We start from the raw sequence: 19,299 nt of genomic DNA on the forward strand, positions 1-19,299 counted from the left end.
TGGTTGATGAAGGTTGTGTCACGTGTCTAACCACAGGTGAATATATACCACATAGACTCTTCTGGGAGTCAAAGTATCACGCACTGAGGGCAAGAACTGCGTTATCCTCTCTGAATTTCACTCTGCCCACCATACTTAAATATTAGTAGTATTTTACAGAGGATGCCACCTATTGCCTAGAGAACAGTCAGCAGCTCCCACTACACCATCAGCAGAATGGGAACCTCACTTTCCTTACAGCTGGATGCCTTTACCAGGAACCCAGGATCATGGTCCATCTCTTTCTGTGAGCAACTTTCAGGGTCAGGCAGGGGCTGGGCTGGAGATTTTGAGACTATACATTTGAATTTAAACACCTGAAATCAACATCTTGTTGACTTTCCATCCCACAATAGGCTTACTTAAGCTAATCTTAGGTGTCTAAAAAACTAGAAGTCTAAGTTTGAGCTGGTAACTTTACGTTCCTACTAGTTAATCAAGAGGAGGGTTATCAGGAAGGTATCAGACATCCAAGACAGGTTGAGTGTCCCTCTGTGGGTGCCCATTTCTTCCTACCAGCTGCAAAGGGTGACCAGTTCAGACAGACACAGAACTTTTAGGTGTATAAATTGGAGCAGAGTCATGATCGAGATGTCCGCATCCCATCAGCACACACACGTAGATAAAAGCGTGGCCGAGAAACCCCGCAGCTCGCTATAGCGCCAAACTGCAGCACTCCTGAAACTCACTGCAGATTTTAATAGCTGTCATCCATCCTAAAAATACTTTTGCACCGCTTCGTGCTACTGTAGCGTGTTGCGTGTTCTTTCTCCGGAGCTCCGGTGAATAACAGGACCAACCGCTCCTCCTCGGGACACCCTCGGCTGCTCGGTACCTGCCCTGGCGAACATACCTCCTTTTCGGTGCGCCCCTTCCCGGGCCGGGGTGACTCCCGCCGTGCCGAGCCCGCCCCTCCGGCCCTGCCCGGGGGGGAGGGAGGGGGGCCGGGTGAAGGGCGGCCTGGAGCCCGGCGCAGCGGCGGCGGGAGCAGCGGGAGCAGCAGCAGCCCGCGCCCCGGCGGCGGCTGCTCTGGCGGCGGGGGCAGGTGCGGGCGCTTCCGCGTCGCGCTACGAGGAGGAGGAGAAGGAGGAGGCGGCGGCGAGAGCGGGCGGGCGGCGCGGCCAGCGGCCCCGAGCCGGGCCGGCGTGCCCGTGGGCGTGCTCCCTGGCGGGGAGGACCGCCCGCCGCCCACATCCCCGCCGCCGCCGCCGATAACTTTGCCTCTCTGCAAAAAGCCGTCCTCTGGCAGCCAGAGTCGGCGGAGCACCGGCGGTCCGAGCCGCCCGCCGCAATGAAGGGCCGGCGGCGGTGGCGGGGCGAACACCGTCGCTTCGCCGCGGTGCTGGTGCTGTACACGCTGCTGCTGCTCCTGCTGGTGCCCTATGCGCTGGACTACGGGGCCAGGCGCGGGCGGGCGGACGAGGAGCCGCTGCTACGGCGCTGCCCCAGCCTGGAAGAGGCGCTGAGCGAGTGGGGCTGGGAACAGCGGCCGCCGCTGGACGAAGAAGAGGAGGAGGAGGATGAGGCGGGCACGGCCGGGGCGGCGGGGAACGGCAGCGCCGGGGCGGCGGGGAAGCGGCACATTTACCTGCACGCTACCTGGCGCACGGGCTCCTCCTTCCTGGGGGAGCTCTTCAACCAGCACCCCGACGTCTTCTACCTCTACGAACCCATGTGGCACCTGTGGCAGGCGCTCTACCCGGGGGACGCGCTGAGCCTGCAGGGCGCCCTCCGCGACATGCTGCGCGCCCTCTTCCGATGCGACTTCTCCGTCCTGCGCCTCTACGCTGCCCCGCCCGCTCCCCGCGACCCGCTGGCCCCCGCCCCGCCCGCCGCCGACAACCTCACCACGGCCAGCATCTTCGGCTGGCGGACCAACAAGGTGATCTGCTCGCCGCCGCTCTGCCCCGCCGCCCCTCGGACCCGCGGGGAGATCGGCCTCGTCGACGGCGCCGCCTGCGAGGAGAAGTGCCCGCCGCGGGCACTGCGGGAGCTGGAGGCCGAGTGCCGCAAGTACCCGGTGGTAGTCATCAAGGACGTGCGGCTGCTGGAGCTGGGCGCGCTGCTGCCGCTGCTGCGGGAGCCGGGCCTCAACTTGCGGGTGGTGCAGCTTTTCCGCGACCCCCGCGCCGTCCACAACTCCCGCCTGAAGGCGCGGCAGGCGCTGCTGCGGGAGAGCGTCCAGGTGCTGCGGAGCCGCCACCGCGCCGAGCCGCGGGGGTCGCCCCGCCACCAGCAGCAGCATCTCCTGCTGCCGCCCGGGCTGCTGGGCGGCGGGCGGGCGTCGCAGCCGCAGCACCGCGCCGAGTTCTTCCTCGGCGGCGCGCTGGAGGTGATCTGCCAGGCTTGGCTCCGCGACCTGCTCCTGGCCCGCCGCGCCCCGGGCTGGCTCCGCCGCCGCTACACGCAGCTGCGCTACGAGGACCTGGTGCGGGAGCCCCGCGCCGAGCTGCGCCGCCTGCTGCGCTTCGCCGGGCTCACGGTGCCGCCCGCCCTGGAGGACTTCGTGCTCAACATGACCCGCGGAGCCGCCTACTCCTCCGACCGGCCCTTCCTCATCTCCGCCCGCGACGCACGGGAGGCCGTGCACGCTTGGCGGGAGCGCCTCAGCCGCCAGCAGGTGCGGCAGGTGGAGGCGGCGTGCGGCGAGGCCATGAGCATCCTCGCCTACCCTCTCAGCAGCGGCGACGCCCGGTAGCGCCCTCGCCCCGCGTCCCGGACGGGCCCGAGGGCAGGCGGGTGCTGTCGGGCAGAGCTGAGCGCGGGGGTTCACTGCTGGCACGGTGGGCGCCCAGTTCGTTGGCTGGGCGCTCCCTAGGGCCAGCCCCGGCTGAGGGACACTTGCCTCGCCTCGGGTGCAGGCAGCGCGGCAGGGTCCAGGCCCCCCGTCCCGCTGTAGTTTCAGTGGGGCTGTGCAGGGCAGAGGGGATGATTTATTTAAGAGAAGCGTTTGGTAAGAGTGTCCTCCGAGTACGGCATCAATCTTGGAGCCATTTCAACTTGAAGCTGTGATCGTGTACAAAGCACAAGTGTGCTTCAAAAAACTGCATCAAAACTTAGAAATCCCCCAAATGAAGACTCTCAGCAAGGAACTAAGAGGGCCTGGAGGGTGCTGCTGTGAGAGCACTGCCCTCCCTGAGCGCTGAAGCACGGTCGGCTCTGTCCTTCCGCTACTGAAACACGTACAAGAGGCTTCTGTGAAGTCGCTGCAAGGGTCAGTGGAGGCCTGGGCGGGCAGGAGGGTGCCTGCTCAGGGCAGGACTCGAGTCTTCTGCTCCCAACCTGCTCCGTCCCTTCTGCGGGGACGGTCTCTGCCCCTACAGGTTGCTGATGCTGTGGGGAGGGGGCGCTTTCTAAGGGACAGGGAACCGTGTCCAACTCTGTCCATCAGCAGGGTAAGCGGTTGTGCAGAGAGGGTAAGCATTCTCCTGCTTACATGTTTCAAAGATGTTTGTGGCAGAAATCTTTGCTTTTCTGAAGAAATCTGTAATTCTTATGGAAGTAGGATATTTTTTAATATATGCTGATACAGTTTGGTGATACTTATGTGAGATACAGGTGACTAATATGTTTCTTTGGGACATGTATAGGGTGACTGTAACTGGAAAACAAAAGCTTGATATTTCCATTTTGTTTTCTCAGTCAGATGAGAGAATCACTTTTCTTCCCTTGCTTCCGGGCTGACATATTGTGCCGTGCACGGGTTCCTCCTGGTCACATCCCTTCCGAACAATAACATCCTTTCAGCTGGCAACGCCTGGACAAAAGCAAATGTTTCCTAAGAGGCTAAGACAAATTAATCATGAAGTTCCCAAATAAAACCTTGTATTAAAGAATAAAAGGGAAAAAAAGAAAACCCTCAAGTTTTATTTTAGATTTTAAAATTACATTTTCCTGCAAATATCCTCTAGCTTATATGAGAAGGGTGTGCGTGTGTGTGTATCTGTGAGTACCTTTGTTTCTTAATTTCTTAATGTGGTTGTAGAAGGTTCAATTGTAATTTAGGGATGAAGCTTTTAACTTCATAGAGACTGCTTTTGAGTCCATTACAGTATGTCAGTGTTTAAACAGCCTCACGAGAGTGTACAGGATTATAGGGATGTTTACATGCAGTCCTCAAATACAATCTGAGAACATGAACTTCAAATTGAGGATGATCCAGGATCAGGAAGAAAGCAGTATTTGTATAAAGTGCTGGAAATAAAGGCAGTTCAAAGATGTTACATTACCTTGTAGTAAACATTTCAGTTGCATTGTAGTTTTTTTGTGCTGAGTGTTGTGCTGTAAAGCATGTCAGTGAGTTAGTATGAACATTTATTTTAGCTCTTTTTCTTTCTTGACCTTCCCACTTGAGAATATGTTGGCACAAGAAGCAGGTTTCTTTCATTATATAACAGAAAAATGTGTTTTAGCAAATCTATCCATTTCCCAGTAGTGTGCTTCATATGATTCTGCATCCTGGGGTTTCTGTTTGAAGTAAAAATTACAGGGGCTCATTTTGTGCTGGAACAACCTTGTGTATTATGTAAGGGATATTTCTGTATTTTCTAACAGTGCCTGTGACATAGAATTTGTCTCTGAGTGTTCTAGTGGCATTTAATAATGGTATTTGTGTAGATGGACAATACCTGTATTAATGCCTTGATAACCTGAGTCAGGTAACCTATTTTGGAAAGCTTTTCTGAGACTACACCCATCCTGGCCTGTACTGACAGGTTTGGGAAGAAAATAAGATTTTCATGCATGCCAAAAGATGATACGGTACTTATTTTCTTACACTGGATTTTAATCTCCCATTTAATGTATCTCGTTGATTTGTTCTTAGCTAGTTGCAGCCACAGAATTGTATGATGCGTCTGCTAAACATTTGCTTCACCTTGGCAGGGAATCTCATTTTGCTGTTTCGGGTGGTAAATGTCTTTCATAGATTTTTAGAAATCTACACTTAGTTTCACTTACAATCATTCATCATGATGAAGAAAGAAGTGTGGCCATCTAGCTTAACTTGATTCTTATAGCTGGAAAGAAATCCACTAATTATTTAGTACTTTCTGAAGCAGTTTCCATATTTGAACTACAAAGATAGTGAAGAGTCTAGAGGGGAAGCCACATGAGGAGTGTCTGAGGCCAATTGGTTTGATCAGCCTGGAGAAGAAGAGACTGAGGGGAGACCTCATAGCAGCTTAAAGCTCCCTCACCAGGGGAGGAAGAGGGGCAGAGACTGATCTCTTTTCTGTGGTGACAAGTTAAATGACCTGAGGGAACACCATGAAGCTGTGTCAGGGGGGTTTAGGTCGGATATTAGGAAAAGGTTTTTACCCAGAGAGTGGTTGGGCACTAGAACAGGATCCCCAGGGAAGTGGTCACACCACCAAGCCTGACAAAATTGAAGAAGCATTTGGACAATGCTCTTAGGCACATGGTGTGACTCTTGGGGATGGTCCTGTGAAGGACCAGGAATTGGACTTGGATGATCCTTGTGGGTCTCTTCCAACTCAGGGTATTCTATGATTCTATGATAGATGTGTTTTCTCTATCAAAAATTATTTCTATCAACAAAAGTTGTTCACTAGCCCAATTGCTCTTTATTAGTGATTAATTTAATATTTTTTTTCACTCCAAGCTGTCTTGTAGGGTTGTTTTTTCTTAATTTTTGTATAATGCAAAAAGGGCTCTGTTGGGCCAAATGTACAAAATATAGCAAGTGCAATTTGTGGTTTGTATTCAGGGCACCTGAGTTCATTAGAAAACTCTTCTAAAAAATCCACAGGGATTTATCCAAAGTTGAAAAAGGAGTGAGTAGCCCAGAGTGACATCTTAGAGTAGTATCTGCAAGAGTATGTAAGGCTGGATGACAGTTGCTTAATGACTCATGGTGTGACGTGTGTGCTTTGGTCACTAGAATGCTTTCTGAAATTCTCTACCCAAGGAGGACAACTAGGGCTCACCAACAAATGCATCCCATTTTTCTCTTAAGGGTGTTTTGATGGCATTAGAAAACATCGTTCAGGATGCTTACAGCATATACTTGTTGGTCCTGAAACTCAGACATTGAAGGAAAAACAAATGTACTGTCAAATGTCAATGTTGGTACTTACCTGAGAAGACAGAAAAAGGTCTGATTAGGATGACCAGCACGAAGTTTCACTGGCAGAGGTCTTTGGAAGTAAGCAGAACTTGCTGAAAGCAGGACACCCGTGGTTAGACTGCATTTTGAGAACAGCTGGACATTTATGGCTTGGCCATTTTGAAGTAAAGTCACACTTCTACTAAATGATGTAGGAAACGGAACCCTAATGCTCTTTTAGAGCAGGGGATGGCATGGTAAGCAAGGGAACAGTAAACACGTTTTTATAGCCAACCTGAACTTGGCAAACTTAGAATCAGAGGGCAGGACTTTGCCCTAGAGTTTTAGTAGTTCTGACTGAGATTTGTTAAAATTACCTACTTGTGCTACATTACATGTAAGGGATTAACAACTTTAATGTATTAAAAAGTCATAGTGGGAAATGGGTGCAAAACGGACAACTCCTCACAAGACTTATTTCTGTCACCTGTTTTTACTTCTAGTTGTCACACGTTCTGCCTTAATGGAGGTAGAAACTTGAGTACTGTAATTATTCATAAAAGGCTGTGATATTTCCACACTGGAATTGTTAACTGCTCTTTTACAACATCATCTATATATTTAAATTGTTTCTTTCAAGGAGGCAAACTGTACTGACATACTTGTGGGAAATGCTGAAAGTCCAGGGCCAAGAAATACTTGGCCCCTGCCTTAATTTTACTGCTTAGAACATTACTGATGGAGTCCTTGTAGATATCCACAGTACGTACTTGCATACTTCAGGTCCAATAGAAATAGTTTAGTATCAGTTGCAGTATTTAACAGAAGTGTTAGAATACTTGTGGAGTTACTTATTTAACAATTTCAGAATTGCATGGGTCATTTTAGCCCCCACCCCCCCCATCAGTTTGTGCATGAAGAAAAATCCTGAGTTTCTGCATTAGGTTCTCAATATCACCACTTTCAGTAAAGACCAATGATAAGAAATACGTGCAGAGTTTCTGGATTTATTATGATAATGCAAATAAACAACTAAAACCCTGAGAGCCAGCAAGCCCAACAGCATGTTCTGTTCCTTTCTTGAACACAAAGAGCTGTCACTGAGACTCTCTGATGGTGCATGTCATTTCTCAGAGTCACCGTACAGTCCGTGCAGCACTGGGAGTATCTTAGATGTTACTTTGTCATTCCTATTTAACTTGACACGACACCTACTGCCATGGAGAATGATATGGGAAAAATACAATTGTCAAACCTGACACTAGCAGTTTTCAACACCCCATTGGTGGAGTGTGTGTGTGAGGGGACAGGGTCCAGATTGTCCTTGGCTGTGGTTTAAAGAGATGAATGTTAGATCCAAACTTGTTGAGGCGGTGGGTTTCAATGATGAAGGGACCTAGTTTGTTGCTGAGACATATCTCTGGCAGTCTTAGCTCTGGACAACGAGCTGGAAGCGGATTTTAACATTTTAGGACTTGGAATCTGTCTGGGTATTAAGTACTGGGAAATTCTTGCTTCCAGCACTGAGGTGTTAAGCTCTGCTGCTAACCTATGGCACCTGCAGCACCATTTCTTCGTGCTGTTAAGTGGGAATCCAGCCTTTCCCTGGCACTTCCAAACTTGTTGCCCTGTTTCTAATTGTCCAGCTTCAACTGTACATAGGCTGAAGCTTTTTGTCATGGGCTTAAGGTTTAAGTCTCTTAAGGGAATTTCAGTTGAAACAGTGCATATTCTTTTGGACTTAGGATGTGGTGGCCTTTTGCCTGTGTTCAAATACTCCTGAAGATACTTCTTTGAAATCATTTGTCAATTCAGTGCTTTGGGACAGGAACTCCCGTTTGGGTAGCAGAAATGATCTCTGTGTAGAGGATGTCCCCTTTGTTTTGTTTTTCTTTACCTCTGCCTTCTATTCTGATTTGGCCAAATATATTAATGTTTGTATAAAATGGATAGCATGTGTTCAGTAGAAGTGGTTTTGGTATGTGTGTGTATCTTTATTTTATACCAAATAAAGTCTGCATTGGTTTTATCTCCACTGAGCATGCACAAAACTCTTTCTTTCCCATAGAACACTCGGTGTTGTACAAGACATACAGCAGTGGGAATCCAAAGCATGTAATATGGCAGGGCCTGCAGTACTGGGCTGAGCAGGGAGGAGTCTGCCTTTCCTGGTTCCCACTGATGCCTTCTCCCCTAGCCCCTCTTTCCTTGTTGCTAGTATTCCTAAGGAAGGCTCCCAAAGCAAGTGCTCAGCTTTCTGGTGCTTAAATAATGTAAAGTACTGTAGGTTAGAGAGAGAAGACACTGATGACAGATGGGGTGAACCTGAGGGGATGGGGAAAGGAATTACCTTTAAGTTGTAGAAAGTGGGATTTTTTTTGGCAGATAGCTTGGCTGTGAGAGGGATGAGGAACTGGGATTTGATCAGTAGGAGCAGCTGTAAATTGTGACTGGTTTAACTGGAAAAGGCAGCTAGGAGTATGCGTGAGGGAAGGAAGGAACACGGAGAGAGCAAGCTGGGAGGAGAAGTAGGGAACAAGAACTGCTGAACTGCAGTGAAGTGCTGGCAATTGCCTGAGGGTATTGCTTGGAGCAGACAGAGGGAGAAACCTCAGGGGGATGGAGGGTGAGTTTGAGTCTGAACTGCAGGGGGAAAACTGTCTCAGTTCAAATGGCTGTGCAGACAACTGGCACTGGACCAGCCCCCCGGGTGGAGTGCTGGTCCACAGGGCAATGGTGACTTGCCTTCTGCTACAACTTTTTCAGCCCACATAAACACATTTCTCCTGCAAACCAGACTCTTCTTTTTCCCTAAATTCCATAAGGAATTTATTAACTGCCCCCCTGCTCTCCTAGCAGCATCAGAGTGGGATGCATGGGAAGAAGTGCTCTCTTGCAAAATGAAGGTTTTAAAGCTTAAACTTGTGAAAATAAAGTCTTTGCCCACCAGCTGCCTTTGCCTGAGCTGCATTTGGGAGTGCCTTTGCAGTCACTTCAGTGGGCATTACCACCAGAACAGAGGAGTCTGGAGGAGATCCTTGTCCATGTCCTTGGTTCAAGTGACAGCTGTTTGCACACAGGATTTAAAAGTCCCAGTTCTAGCAGTGACTCATGTGTGTATCACTGATACCTATTGTTTTCAGTATGAGCTTTTCAAAAAATGCCAGGAAACCTCTTGTATATGCACACTCTCACAGAGACAATCAATGCCTGTGCTGCAAAGTCAAGCACTGAAGGAGTCGGTGCCTGCTGCCTCCCTTTTCATACTCCTTGTCAGTCATTGTGTTGTTTTTTTCTCCACTGTAGCACTTGGTCAACACTCAACGCTGGACGCACCTGGGACAGGAATGGATCGTGCAACACGTCTGGCACAAGGAGCATTGCCCAGTCTGTGCCAGAAGTTAGAAAGCATGCAGGAATCTGGTGGGAGACTGAAGGAGTTGAAAGGATGGAGGCAGTATCTCATGGCTGAGGTATTCAAAAGCTCTCAGAGGAATTGGGCTCAGTCCCTGGTGCCACACTGTCTGTGAGATGTTGGACAAATAAGTTAGCTTTTCTGAAGAGGCCAAGTCCATATCAGGCTGACCAAAGCTGAGCGACACCTCTGGTATGCTGGAGTTGGCTTTGCAGAACTGCTGTAGCAGCAGTGTGCAGGTGTGCCTGGTCAGGGGGCATCGGTGGCTCAGAGTGACTGAACCCCTGAGTGAGCTAATTGTGAAAAGGGCAAATGTGCAGTGGCATTAACATGTTCTCTGCCCTAGCCATCCAAGTCCCAAGTGAATGAATTCATATTTTTAAGAGATACAGAGAAATGTCAAGTGAAATAACAGCCCTCTGTCTTGGAGAAGACCAAGATGTGTAGTTTATTTAGTCTCAAAGTCAAGGTTGAAAGAGGACAGTGCTGCACAGCAGCATGAACAGCAGAGTGGGAGAGAGGTAATCAAGCTATGAACAATACTGGCATAAAAACAGGGTTTTGTACATCAGCAATGAATCACTTCAGCCTGGAAGCTGGAAGAAGATGGGAATTTTTTTAACCATGAGAACAGCATGGCAGGAAGGGATGGAAAAAAAGAGACAACTCATTTTAAAAGACAACTCCTATAATTCAGATACAGAAAGGAACTGATATGGTAGACTATCACGTTATGGCAAGATATGAAGCTATGTGGTCCAGGAACCCTGTAATCTGTTTAAAGTTCTGTAAAGAGTGCTGAAGTCTCCTGAAAAATCAGCTTTAATGTACAAAAAGACTTGAGCCCCAATTTAAAGATGCTTTGTACATTTTCGTTTTGCTCTGTGAAAAAGAGGCAGTGCTGACTTCCATGGAAACATTAGTAAATAGTTTGTTCTGGAGTACTCTGCAATAGATTAGTGTCTCATAACATTTTCTATGAGGAAATCTGGTAATTGTGCCTTTGCCAGTATTTGAATAACAAATATTGGAGCTGTAGAATAAATCAAGACAGCACAAACCCCACACCATTAACCCAGTAATTTTTGCCCCATTTTTTTAAGGTGAGAGGAGCTGAGGGGAAAGGAGAGGTGGGGTGTGTTTGTATAAGCAAAGACTGTGTGGTTGTTCACTTGCAACGGGTAGAAATCCCAGCTGTGCCAGCAAGTGCAGGGTGTGGGACCACACAGCCCTAGCACTGCCCTCGCTGTGGTTGAGCTGTCTTTAATGCTTTGCCATACAGCTGTGAAATGAGTAGCCTCTCGTTTATTTATGCAGAGGCATGAAACTAGTTTCAGGTGTGCTATGGATAGCATTTAAAGTGCAGCACTTGTTAAAATAATGGGAAAGGGTTGTAGGAGATCAGGCCAAGTACAGCAGAGGTCTCTCTGATGGAAGGTTTAGAAATATTTTCTTGGCTTTTCACGGTCATTTAAGCTGCTGCTTGAGCAGGGATGACTTGAGTGAGTTGTTGTGGGTGTTCCTCCCCTCTTCTTTTTTCTCTTGCTTTTTAATAAAGCCAGTTTAAGAATAATTAGTGATACTTAGCTTTATCTCAAATGGATTTAGAGAGGACAGGATGAGACATTTGTTACCTGTCCTAAGCTGTTCTTAAAATAATTGATGATGAAGACTTCATATCCTGCATCAGTCATTTACTCCATTATGTCAGTATGTCCACTGTTAAAAATTGTTCTCAATCATCTGTTTGAATCATTCTTGATTCAGTTTAAACCCATTACTTCTCTTATTGGACGCAGAAAACAGCCTATTGCCATTGTACTATGCTAACTTGTTCTTGTCACAAGCAAATAACTGTAGGATTCTTTTTTTACACAATGAACCCTCCCAACTACTCAGCTTGTAAGCCCATTTGTTTCCAATTCAGGTCTCAATTTTACAATTTTTGTTTTGATAAAGCACTTTGATTTGTTCATCCTTTCATATTGATCAACTTCCATACACAAGTCCTAGTTCTGTCTTGATGCCACTAGACCATATAACCAGATAAATATTTCAGTCATTCATATAACCCCAATTTCTTGCATGAAAAGAGGTGCTTTTGCTTACCTGAAAATTGGTTTTGGATGTTCACAAAGGTTTTTATGTCTAAGATGTGGAAACTGGTAGAAAGCAGGACCCAGCCTTAAATTGCTTATTTCTGATTAATTGAGTGATTGTGGTTTTATACTGTGTAGTAAATGAGAAGCTGCTTTAGCATAAATTTCATTTTGTATCTTAAGTTGTTAATTTGAGACCATATCTTCCTATTGATTCTCTGAATTCTTTGTAAAGTACTTGTGCTAGTGGGGCTAGTTGGCTCTTCTCAGAACTTACAATTAAAGATTGGATGATGATAATAATAAAATCTAGCCATTATTTCTAAAACTTTGTTCCTTAATGGGAAAGGAGTGAAAATCTTGACTAGTAATAGAGGTTATATGTAGCTGCCTTGATACTTCTGCACTAGAAAATGGCCATCCTGGTGCTTTTAGATCCCCACCATAGATGGGTTAAAGTGTTGCTTGTAAACTGGAGATGCTAACTTTGAAGGAAGCAGCTAGTGCATAAACTTATCTCTAAACTGAGTTTCAGGTTGCTTGGAGCTGCCAAAGTGTGTCTGGTCATGTCTGTACCTACAGCTTCACAGATTCCCACCAGGAAGAATTCCAGTTTGGAGAAACAGAGTTCCTGAGGGCTGACCGTGGAGCATCCTTTAGCAGGCAGAGGCAGAGAGAAAAACTTCTTTACTGAGTACAGATCAGGTGAGTGATGCCCCAGTCCTCATGGCAAAAATCCTATCCTTCAGAAGAGTTAGGTTGTGCCTTTAACAAACATTCTTTTAAAAATCTTTACTATTGCATGGAAGAAAAGGTCCAGGGATAAGTGGGAGAGAAGTCTCTTGTGATCTGTTACAGAACAGCTAGAAAAATTTCAAGCAAGACATTTAATTAATAAAACTTTTCCATCTTCTAACGATGCTTTCATCTGGGGACTTATTTCTAAATGCCTGCAGGGCTTCATCACTGCTCTACCTATGAAATGTTCGTTACAATATTGAGAGGTTTTAAAACTGTAAAGGTAAAAACCATCTAGGGAAGGTGACAGTTGCTCCTTAAACTAAACCAGCTGTAGTATCAAAAGTATCTAACTGTAAGCAGTAATTTGAATACCTGTGATATCATAAGTGCAATTAATATGGAGCAAAGTTTGCATCCTTTGAAATCTTTTACATCCTGACTTGACAGTCAGGTTTTGGAATAACAGCCAAAAGGTAAAATTAGGTTGATATTATAACCAAGTGCTTTCATACATGCATAGTATTATTCTTCAAATAAAGTGTGAAATTCAACAAGGAAAAGAATTCACACCCAACTTTGCAGATTTTATGGATTAAAGGCCCAGTATGGACCACCTTCCTTTTTAGCAGCTTTTTGGATATTTTTTTTTTTTTTTATTTACTGCTGCCTCTGCCTCACACAGCTGTAGCATCTGTATTGAAGCATGCAGCTAGGGATAGCTTTTAGCACCCTGAGGGTAGTTTTGCTTACATTTGACCATCACATTGCAACAGCTAATTCCCTGCTAGTGCAGGGAGAACCATGGAAATTTGCTGACATTCCCTTCTCTTCCCTTTCTAAATACCGGTAGCCAAGGTAAATCACATCTCATCCTGTTTATTTTTCCAGTAGGGTTTTACCAACATGGATGTTACTTGTGCCTGAGGAGACCTTCTCCCATGATCAATTAGATGAAACTGCACTATGCACCCTAGGCTCCCTTCTCACTGCCTGAAGCTGCTCAACACCACTGCTTCTCTGGGGTCTAAACATAAACTCCTGCCCTTGGCTGAAGAGCCCAAATGAGCTGGTTTCAGCTGGGACAGAGTTAATTTTCTTCAGAGCAGCTACTTTGGGGCTGTGTTTTGGGTCTGTGCTGGAAACAGTGTTGATAACACTGCTATTGCTGAGCAGTGCTTGCACAGAGTCAAGGCCTTTTCTGCTCCTCACCCCACCAGTGAGGAGTCTGGGCGAGCTCAAGGAGTTGGGAGGGGACACAGCCAGGACAGCTGATCCCGACTGGCCACAGGGATATCCCAGATCATATGGTGTCATGCTTGGCATACAAAGCTGGGGTAAGAAGGAGGAAGGAGAGGACATTCAGAGTGATGGCATTTGTCTACCCAAGTCACCACAATGCCTGATGGAGCCCGGCTTGCCTGGAGATGACTCAACACCTGCCTGTCCATGGGAAGTAGTGAACGAATTTCATGTTTTGCTTTGGTGTGTGCACAGCTTTTGCTTTACCTATTAAATTGTCTTTTATCTCAACCCACAAGTTTTCTCCCTTTTACCCTTCCAATTCCCTACCCCGTCCCACTGGGGGCAAGTAAGCGAGCATCTGTCTAGGGCTTAGCTGCTGGCTGGGGTTAAACCATGACACAGGCTCACAGATACATACAGTTCAAATCCCACTCTTCAGCTAACCCAGCCGGCAATTGGTTTCTCAAGGTCTGAGTACCAAGGGATCTGGATGTGAGCAGGTGGCTGGAGCTCCACAGGCACATCCAACCCCACAGCATCTGTCTAGTCCAATGCCTCCAGCACACTGGAGGGCACTAGGAAAGGTCTGCTTCCTCCTGTTTGCTTTTTTAAAATTCACCATCACCTCACAAGGCAAACTCAGCAGCGTAATAGGACAGAAACAATTTTCTATACAGGATGACCAGCATACAGCAAGAGGTGGGGCACGGAGAAGCATAGAGAAGAACTCTCTCCCTCATTGTAGTGTGAAAAATAAAAGCACTGCTGGAAAGATGCGGTTGGAAGTTCTAGAAAAAGACAGGTACATTTCAGTACTAGGGTTGGTATTGAAAATTTCAATGTGATAAACCACATTTCTCTCTGTAGCTGTGGCACGTGTTTAATTACTTATCCTTTCTAGAATAAAGCATATTTTCAAGATACCTGTAGTCTTACCTCATGTTATCATTCCCTTTTTCAGATTTTATGTATTCATTTAGTATATAAATTCTATTTATTGTGCCATAACAAGAGAGTAGACTTGGTTTTGTTTAAGATTTTTAATAGGGATGGATTTGATAATTTTATTTCACTGATCAAATGGCTCAGGATATGTAGTGTATTTAGAAATAGTCACATTTTCAAGCATAACCCTACACAAATCTGAATGTATTCTTCTTAAAAAAAAACTCAGCTCCTAACTTCAAAAACACACATGGCTTATGTTACTTGAAGTGCTTTGCAGAAATCACTTTGTCCTGGAGTGTGGATTAGTTTAGCAGGAATGGTTTTTATTTTGTGAACTCAGTCTTGGTTAGGAAAAATAAGAAGTAACTCGATTAACAAAATTCAGTTGATTTGAGAAAATTTAGCTCAGTCACAGTAGAGGTGCTCTAGTCTTGGAATAGAAGCAATGTCAGATTGATAAACATCCTTTATTGATTATATTTAAGAATACACAGGGGCAAAGGAAGTCAGTGTGCAGAATGTCTGTAGCTCTTCAAGCAGAATTTCATTCTGGTCACCATCTCCTTTCATTATTTCCACTCCTCCCTTGTTTGATCCAGTTCAAATATTCAGCTGATATTAGCATACTGAAAATTTACTGACCACCCTTAAAAAGTTTTATTTTTAGAAGGAAGGTCCTACATATTTGAGGAAAACATATTGCAAAAACAAAAGAATGATTTACTTGGATTGGACAACAGAAAAACAAAACCACTGAAAGCAAGTAGCGTTAAAAGCACCAGTTCTTGGGCTTCCTGAACAAAGGGGCTCTGTAGTTGAGACAGGAAATAACTATAATTTTTGTAGATCTCAGTTTTCCAGGATAACATTTGGTAATGTTGAAGAAGAGTCCTTTTCTCGTTAAATAACAGTTCCGAATTTCATAACTCACCTGATTACAAGCTTACAGATTCTAAAAGCTACTTATTACAGTAGAGCCCAATATGCCTCTCACTTTCAGGTTCACTGCAGAGCTTCCCTTCTTGACCAGAGGATGAACTTCAGAGCAGGTGGCAGTTTGCTCTCCCTGAAAGCTGTCAGAGGTACCTGTGCTGCCTCATCAGCATGTGCATGCTTTGCACGTACAGTATGATGGCAAACAACTAAAATCACACTACCAAATGTGGAGCATCCATGCCCTTCAGCCAAACTTTTTGCCTGGAAAGGATCAAGATCTAGTTCCTAAACCAAATTCACTCTCATTAAAACACTTATGGTTGACGAGAATGGAAAAGTACAGTCAAAATGCAACAACTCTTAATGACTAGAGACACTGCTTCCAACTATTCATACAGAAACGAGACAACAAGAACAGCATAAGATGGGTTTCACATCCTTTAACTGGAACTGCAATATTTTATGTTCAGATTTGCTGACTCTGTGAATTGTACTGCCACCAGAAATTATAGAAGTGAGTTACTCCATGTGAAGCACAGCAAAGCCCTCTGCATCACTGGGAAGAGGAGGACCGTTCCTGCTCAGAGAAGGTCACTCTGTGAGTAGAAGTCTTGCCAATAATTCCATAAGCTACCAAAGAGTACTCATTTCTTCATTGTTCCTACGGTAAAAGTGCAAGGCACAAGGGAAATATTTATCCTGAAGTGTAAGTTCCTGTTTTCATTAAACTGAAAAATAACCCCAGTGTTTACTGGTTGCTACAGTAAAAAATTCCTTAATTTGTACGCCATTAGTGAAGTTTTGGTGTAAAATAAATGGTAAGGTAACGCAAGACAAATAAGACTGTCCTCTGGTATCTTGCACTGGAACTGGCACTCTGCCTAAGCTTCACCTCACATCCTCTCAGAGGAGTGGCAAAGCCACGCACGCATTGCTGCTTTGGGCAGCACCAGCAAGCAGCTTCTGTACCAGCTCCTCAGCCCAGGGTCTGTGCAGGTACAGCAGAAAGGAGTTAACACAAGGTGTCTGTTTCCAGCTTTCATCTGTTTTATTGCAAAACTCAGACTAGCTCCCTGCATGTGTACGAGGGGACAAACCTTGCAGAAGTGGTACCTGACTCAGGCTAGCAGGACTCAGTTGTTCAAGGGAATGCCTTTGTCAGAGGTCAGGTTTGGGTTTGGACTGTGTTGAACAGCTGTTGGTGCAACTGGTTGTAGCAGTAAATCTGATGAGAAACTTGTTTAAACATGTCTTAAAATGGCCTTTTGTGGTCTCTTTGCAAACACGTGTTTCTTCTTCCCAACACCCCCCAGGACAGGTTATCTCCCATGCAGGAATGTCCTGGGAAAGGTGTCCTGAGGTGTCCCCATTGGTCCTTGTTAACCCCATCCTGTGATTGGGTGTTCCTGTAAGCCCCTTGAGACTTCTAATTGGTTACCCTGTGAATCCCCCTAAACCCTATAAATGTAACCCCCCCAACAATAAACCTCTCTCTTGCCTCCTCTCCACGCCGGTGTGCTGTCTCTGTGCCTGCCATGGGACCACGTGGGTGCTGGGGGGAGGGGAGGGCACCTCTCCCCTCCAGGCTCGGGGCCTGAAAAACCCTGTCGCTGGAGTTCCCTTTCCCTGCCCCTCAAGACGTCGGAATGGTTCTTCAGATGGAGATGGAACTAGAACTGGGCTCCCCCACGCTGTGGGTGGGGAAAGGGATCCTAGAACTGGTGGTATTGGAAGTGCTGACTTTTGAACCTGTTGATATGCTTTTGAACAATCAGTTTTGTTACTTGCTTTTTTATTTTACAAAACTGCATCAGATCTTCCTTTACCATCTCTTCTACCCAGCTGAAACAATTTTATGCTCCACACAAAAATGTTCACTTTTAGTTGTAGCTTCCAGACCTTCTGACAATAAAAGGGTATTGAAGCAACTGTTGGATGCTCCAAGGTGGGAATAATTCATTAGATTTTAAGGATGAAAATGTCAAATCCATTCTGTACGGTGTGAAGAGGGCTGAGTTGCTAGCTTTGCCTTGAGGAAAGGTCTGACAGTATCAGCCCTTTTCACTTTTGAGATAAAATACAAAGTTTATAGGTATGTGTCAAGCCAGAGTAAGTTTTGCACTAATATTAATCAAATAAGAAGAGATTACATATTTCTGACTTGATTACAGGTGACAACTATGATAATTTGTTCCAGTGCAGCCAACAGTAAAACTCAATGTGAAACAATTAACTCCACAAAAGCTACCACCACCTTGTACCTGCTACTTCCCAGTGACTCCAAGGTCTATGGGGGAAGTAAGGGAGTACTAAGAAGAAATGGAAAGATGAAATACTTCTGACCTGTAACGGTAACACCTGAAACTTGTTGATAGAGCAGGGGTTCCAAACAGCACTAACACTTCTTCTCTTGAGAAAGGGATGCTTGGATGAAGCCTCGGTCAGGAGGCTCAAACAAAGCTGAAATTACTGCAGTATCCTATCCACATGAAAGAATGTTTAGCTGAGTATGTACACAAATCAGTCAGTGGCAGAAAGCCCAGCAAGTGTTTATTCCCCATCCTCCATTACTACTATCCCCACAACATGGAGAGCTTTCACAAGATTTTGTTTTTTCTCTCTTCCCTATCCCTTGCATTTTGCCTTGTTAGGAGCCCAAACTAGAGCTCAGAGCACCTGCAAGCCATTGGTGTGCTGAAGACCAAGAAACCAGACCCTAGCACTGTAGAGAGTTGCTGTTCTCCTTAAATCCTCACCAGTTTAACTGCAAATATCAGAAGGACGGTTGTCGCTGTAGCTGTCAACATGACAAAGAGGCTGTATCAAAGGATACAGTACTATAGTCCACTTCTACAAACCTCTGCTTACAGTAATTACTTCAGCATCGTTAAAGACATTTGGTGTAGTAGCATCCACTTTCTTGCATACAAGAAACAGTGTTTATCTCTCAGATTAGGCTTTATAATTACAGCCCTCCCTGACAGCGTTTGGACACTTGAACCTCTCATACCATGCAGGCTTTAAGTGCCTCAAGGGAACTGAAGTTGCAAAAGTTTTGGACATCTACCACAGCAGTCTTAGGACAGTGTGATATGCTTTGGATACCTGTTGCATTTTTATGTTTGAAGTAACCTTAAGACACCTCCTGCAACCTTACTGGTATGGTCATACCTTAGGTGACAAGAATTACGAGAATGGTAAACTGATAGAAATCAGATTAAATGCTGCTTCTGATTTTGAGCATTATGAACAGACCAGAAACAATGAAAAGGAAACATGTAGCACCCATCCTATAATTGCAAAGGAAAAGCACAGCAGCCTGTCTCCCTGCTCCACCAAAACCAGCTATGGATCCTATCATTCTACCTCCCTTCCTTTACTTCTGATATCCCAAACTCAAATCAGACAAACTTACCTCAAGTGACCCCATGTGCTGGAAGCTGTTATTTCACAACAGCTATTACTGATCGGCTGATGCGAACCAGAAGACTCTTCTGGTATTCTGCTTTCTGGTATTAATCTGTGTCAACATTAAGACATTCAAGCCAAGCAATTTAGGACTGAAATTCAGAATCAGGCAGTGGATGATAAGCTCCTTGTTTAAACTAAAATCTAGAAACAAAAGTCATAAATATATTACAATGTAGAACTGCATGACCTACTTCTCCCTGCCTCTGTAATAACAACTTCAGAGACTCTACTAGTTAAAAAATAAATCCAATTTATTTCTCATAGCCTGAAGTTAAGTATTTTAACATTGCAGCAAAACCCTTTTAAGTTGAGTATTCACTTTCTCTGAGGGAATACAAATC

At 45.6% G+C, this 19,299-nt stretch overlaps 2 protein-coding genes and 1 long non-coding RNA gene across 3 annotated transcripts in view; 2 read left to right on the forward strand and 1 right to left on the reverse strand.

Annotated features, from left to right (window-relative positions):
• Positions 1-1,330: 1,330 nt before the first annotated feature.
• CHST7 (carbohydrate sulfotransferase 7) lies at positions 1,331-2,737 on the forward strand. The gene has a single exon (XM_017818357.1). It carries the CDS (start codon positions 1,331-1,333, stop codon positions 2,735-2,737), a length of 1,407 nt encoding a protein of 468 aa, XP_017673846.1.
• Positions 2,738-2,866: 129 nt separating this feature from the next.
• Positions 2,867-8,755, forward strand: LOC108499063. The gene is made up of 4 exons (XR_001875401.1): positions 2,867-3,671; positions 5,126-5,131; positions 5,455-5,461; positions 8,744-8,755. It is a non-coding gene; the product is annotated as an uncharacterized LOC108499063 (long non-coding RNA).
• Positions 8,756-17,214: 8,459 nt separating this feature from the next.
• The window catches only part of SLC9A7 (solute carrier family 9 member A7), a 73,180-nt gene continuing 71,095 nt past the window's right edge, over positions 17,215-19,299 (reverse strand). Inside the window, exon 18 of the transcript XR_001875380.1 lies at positions 17,215-19,099. The gene's annotated coding sequence lies outside the window, so the exon portion shown is untranslated. The remainder of the gene's footprint in view (positions 19,100-19,299) is intronic.

Source organism: Lepidothrix coronata, unplaced genomic scaffold (genome assembly GCF_001604755.1).
Source record: "Lepidothrix coronata isolate B3197 unplaced genomic scaffold, Lepidothrix_coronata-1.0 Scaffold68, whole genome shotgun sequence".
Taxonomy (NCBI): Eukaryota; Metazoa; Chordata; class Aves; order Passeriformes; family Pipridae; genus Lepidothrix; species Lepidothrix coronata.

Coding starts and splice junctions, on each gene's coding strand:
- CHST7 (XM_017818357.1), top strand. CDS start 1,331: ATGAAGGGCCGGCGGCGGTGGCGGGGCGAACACCGTCGCTTCGCCGCG.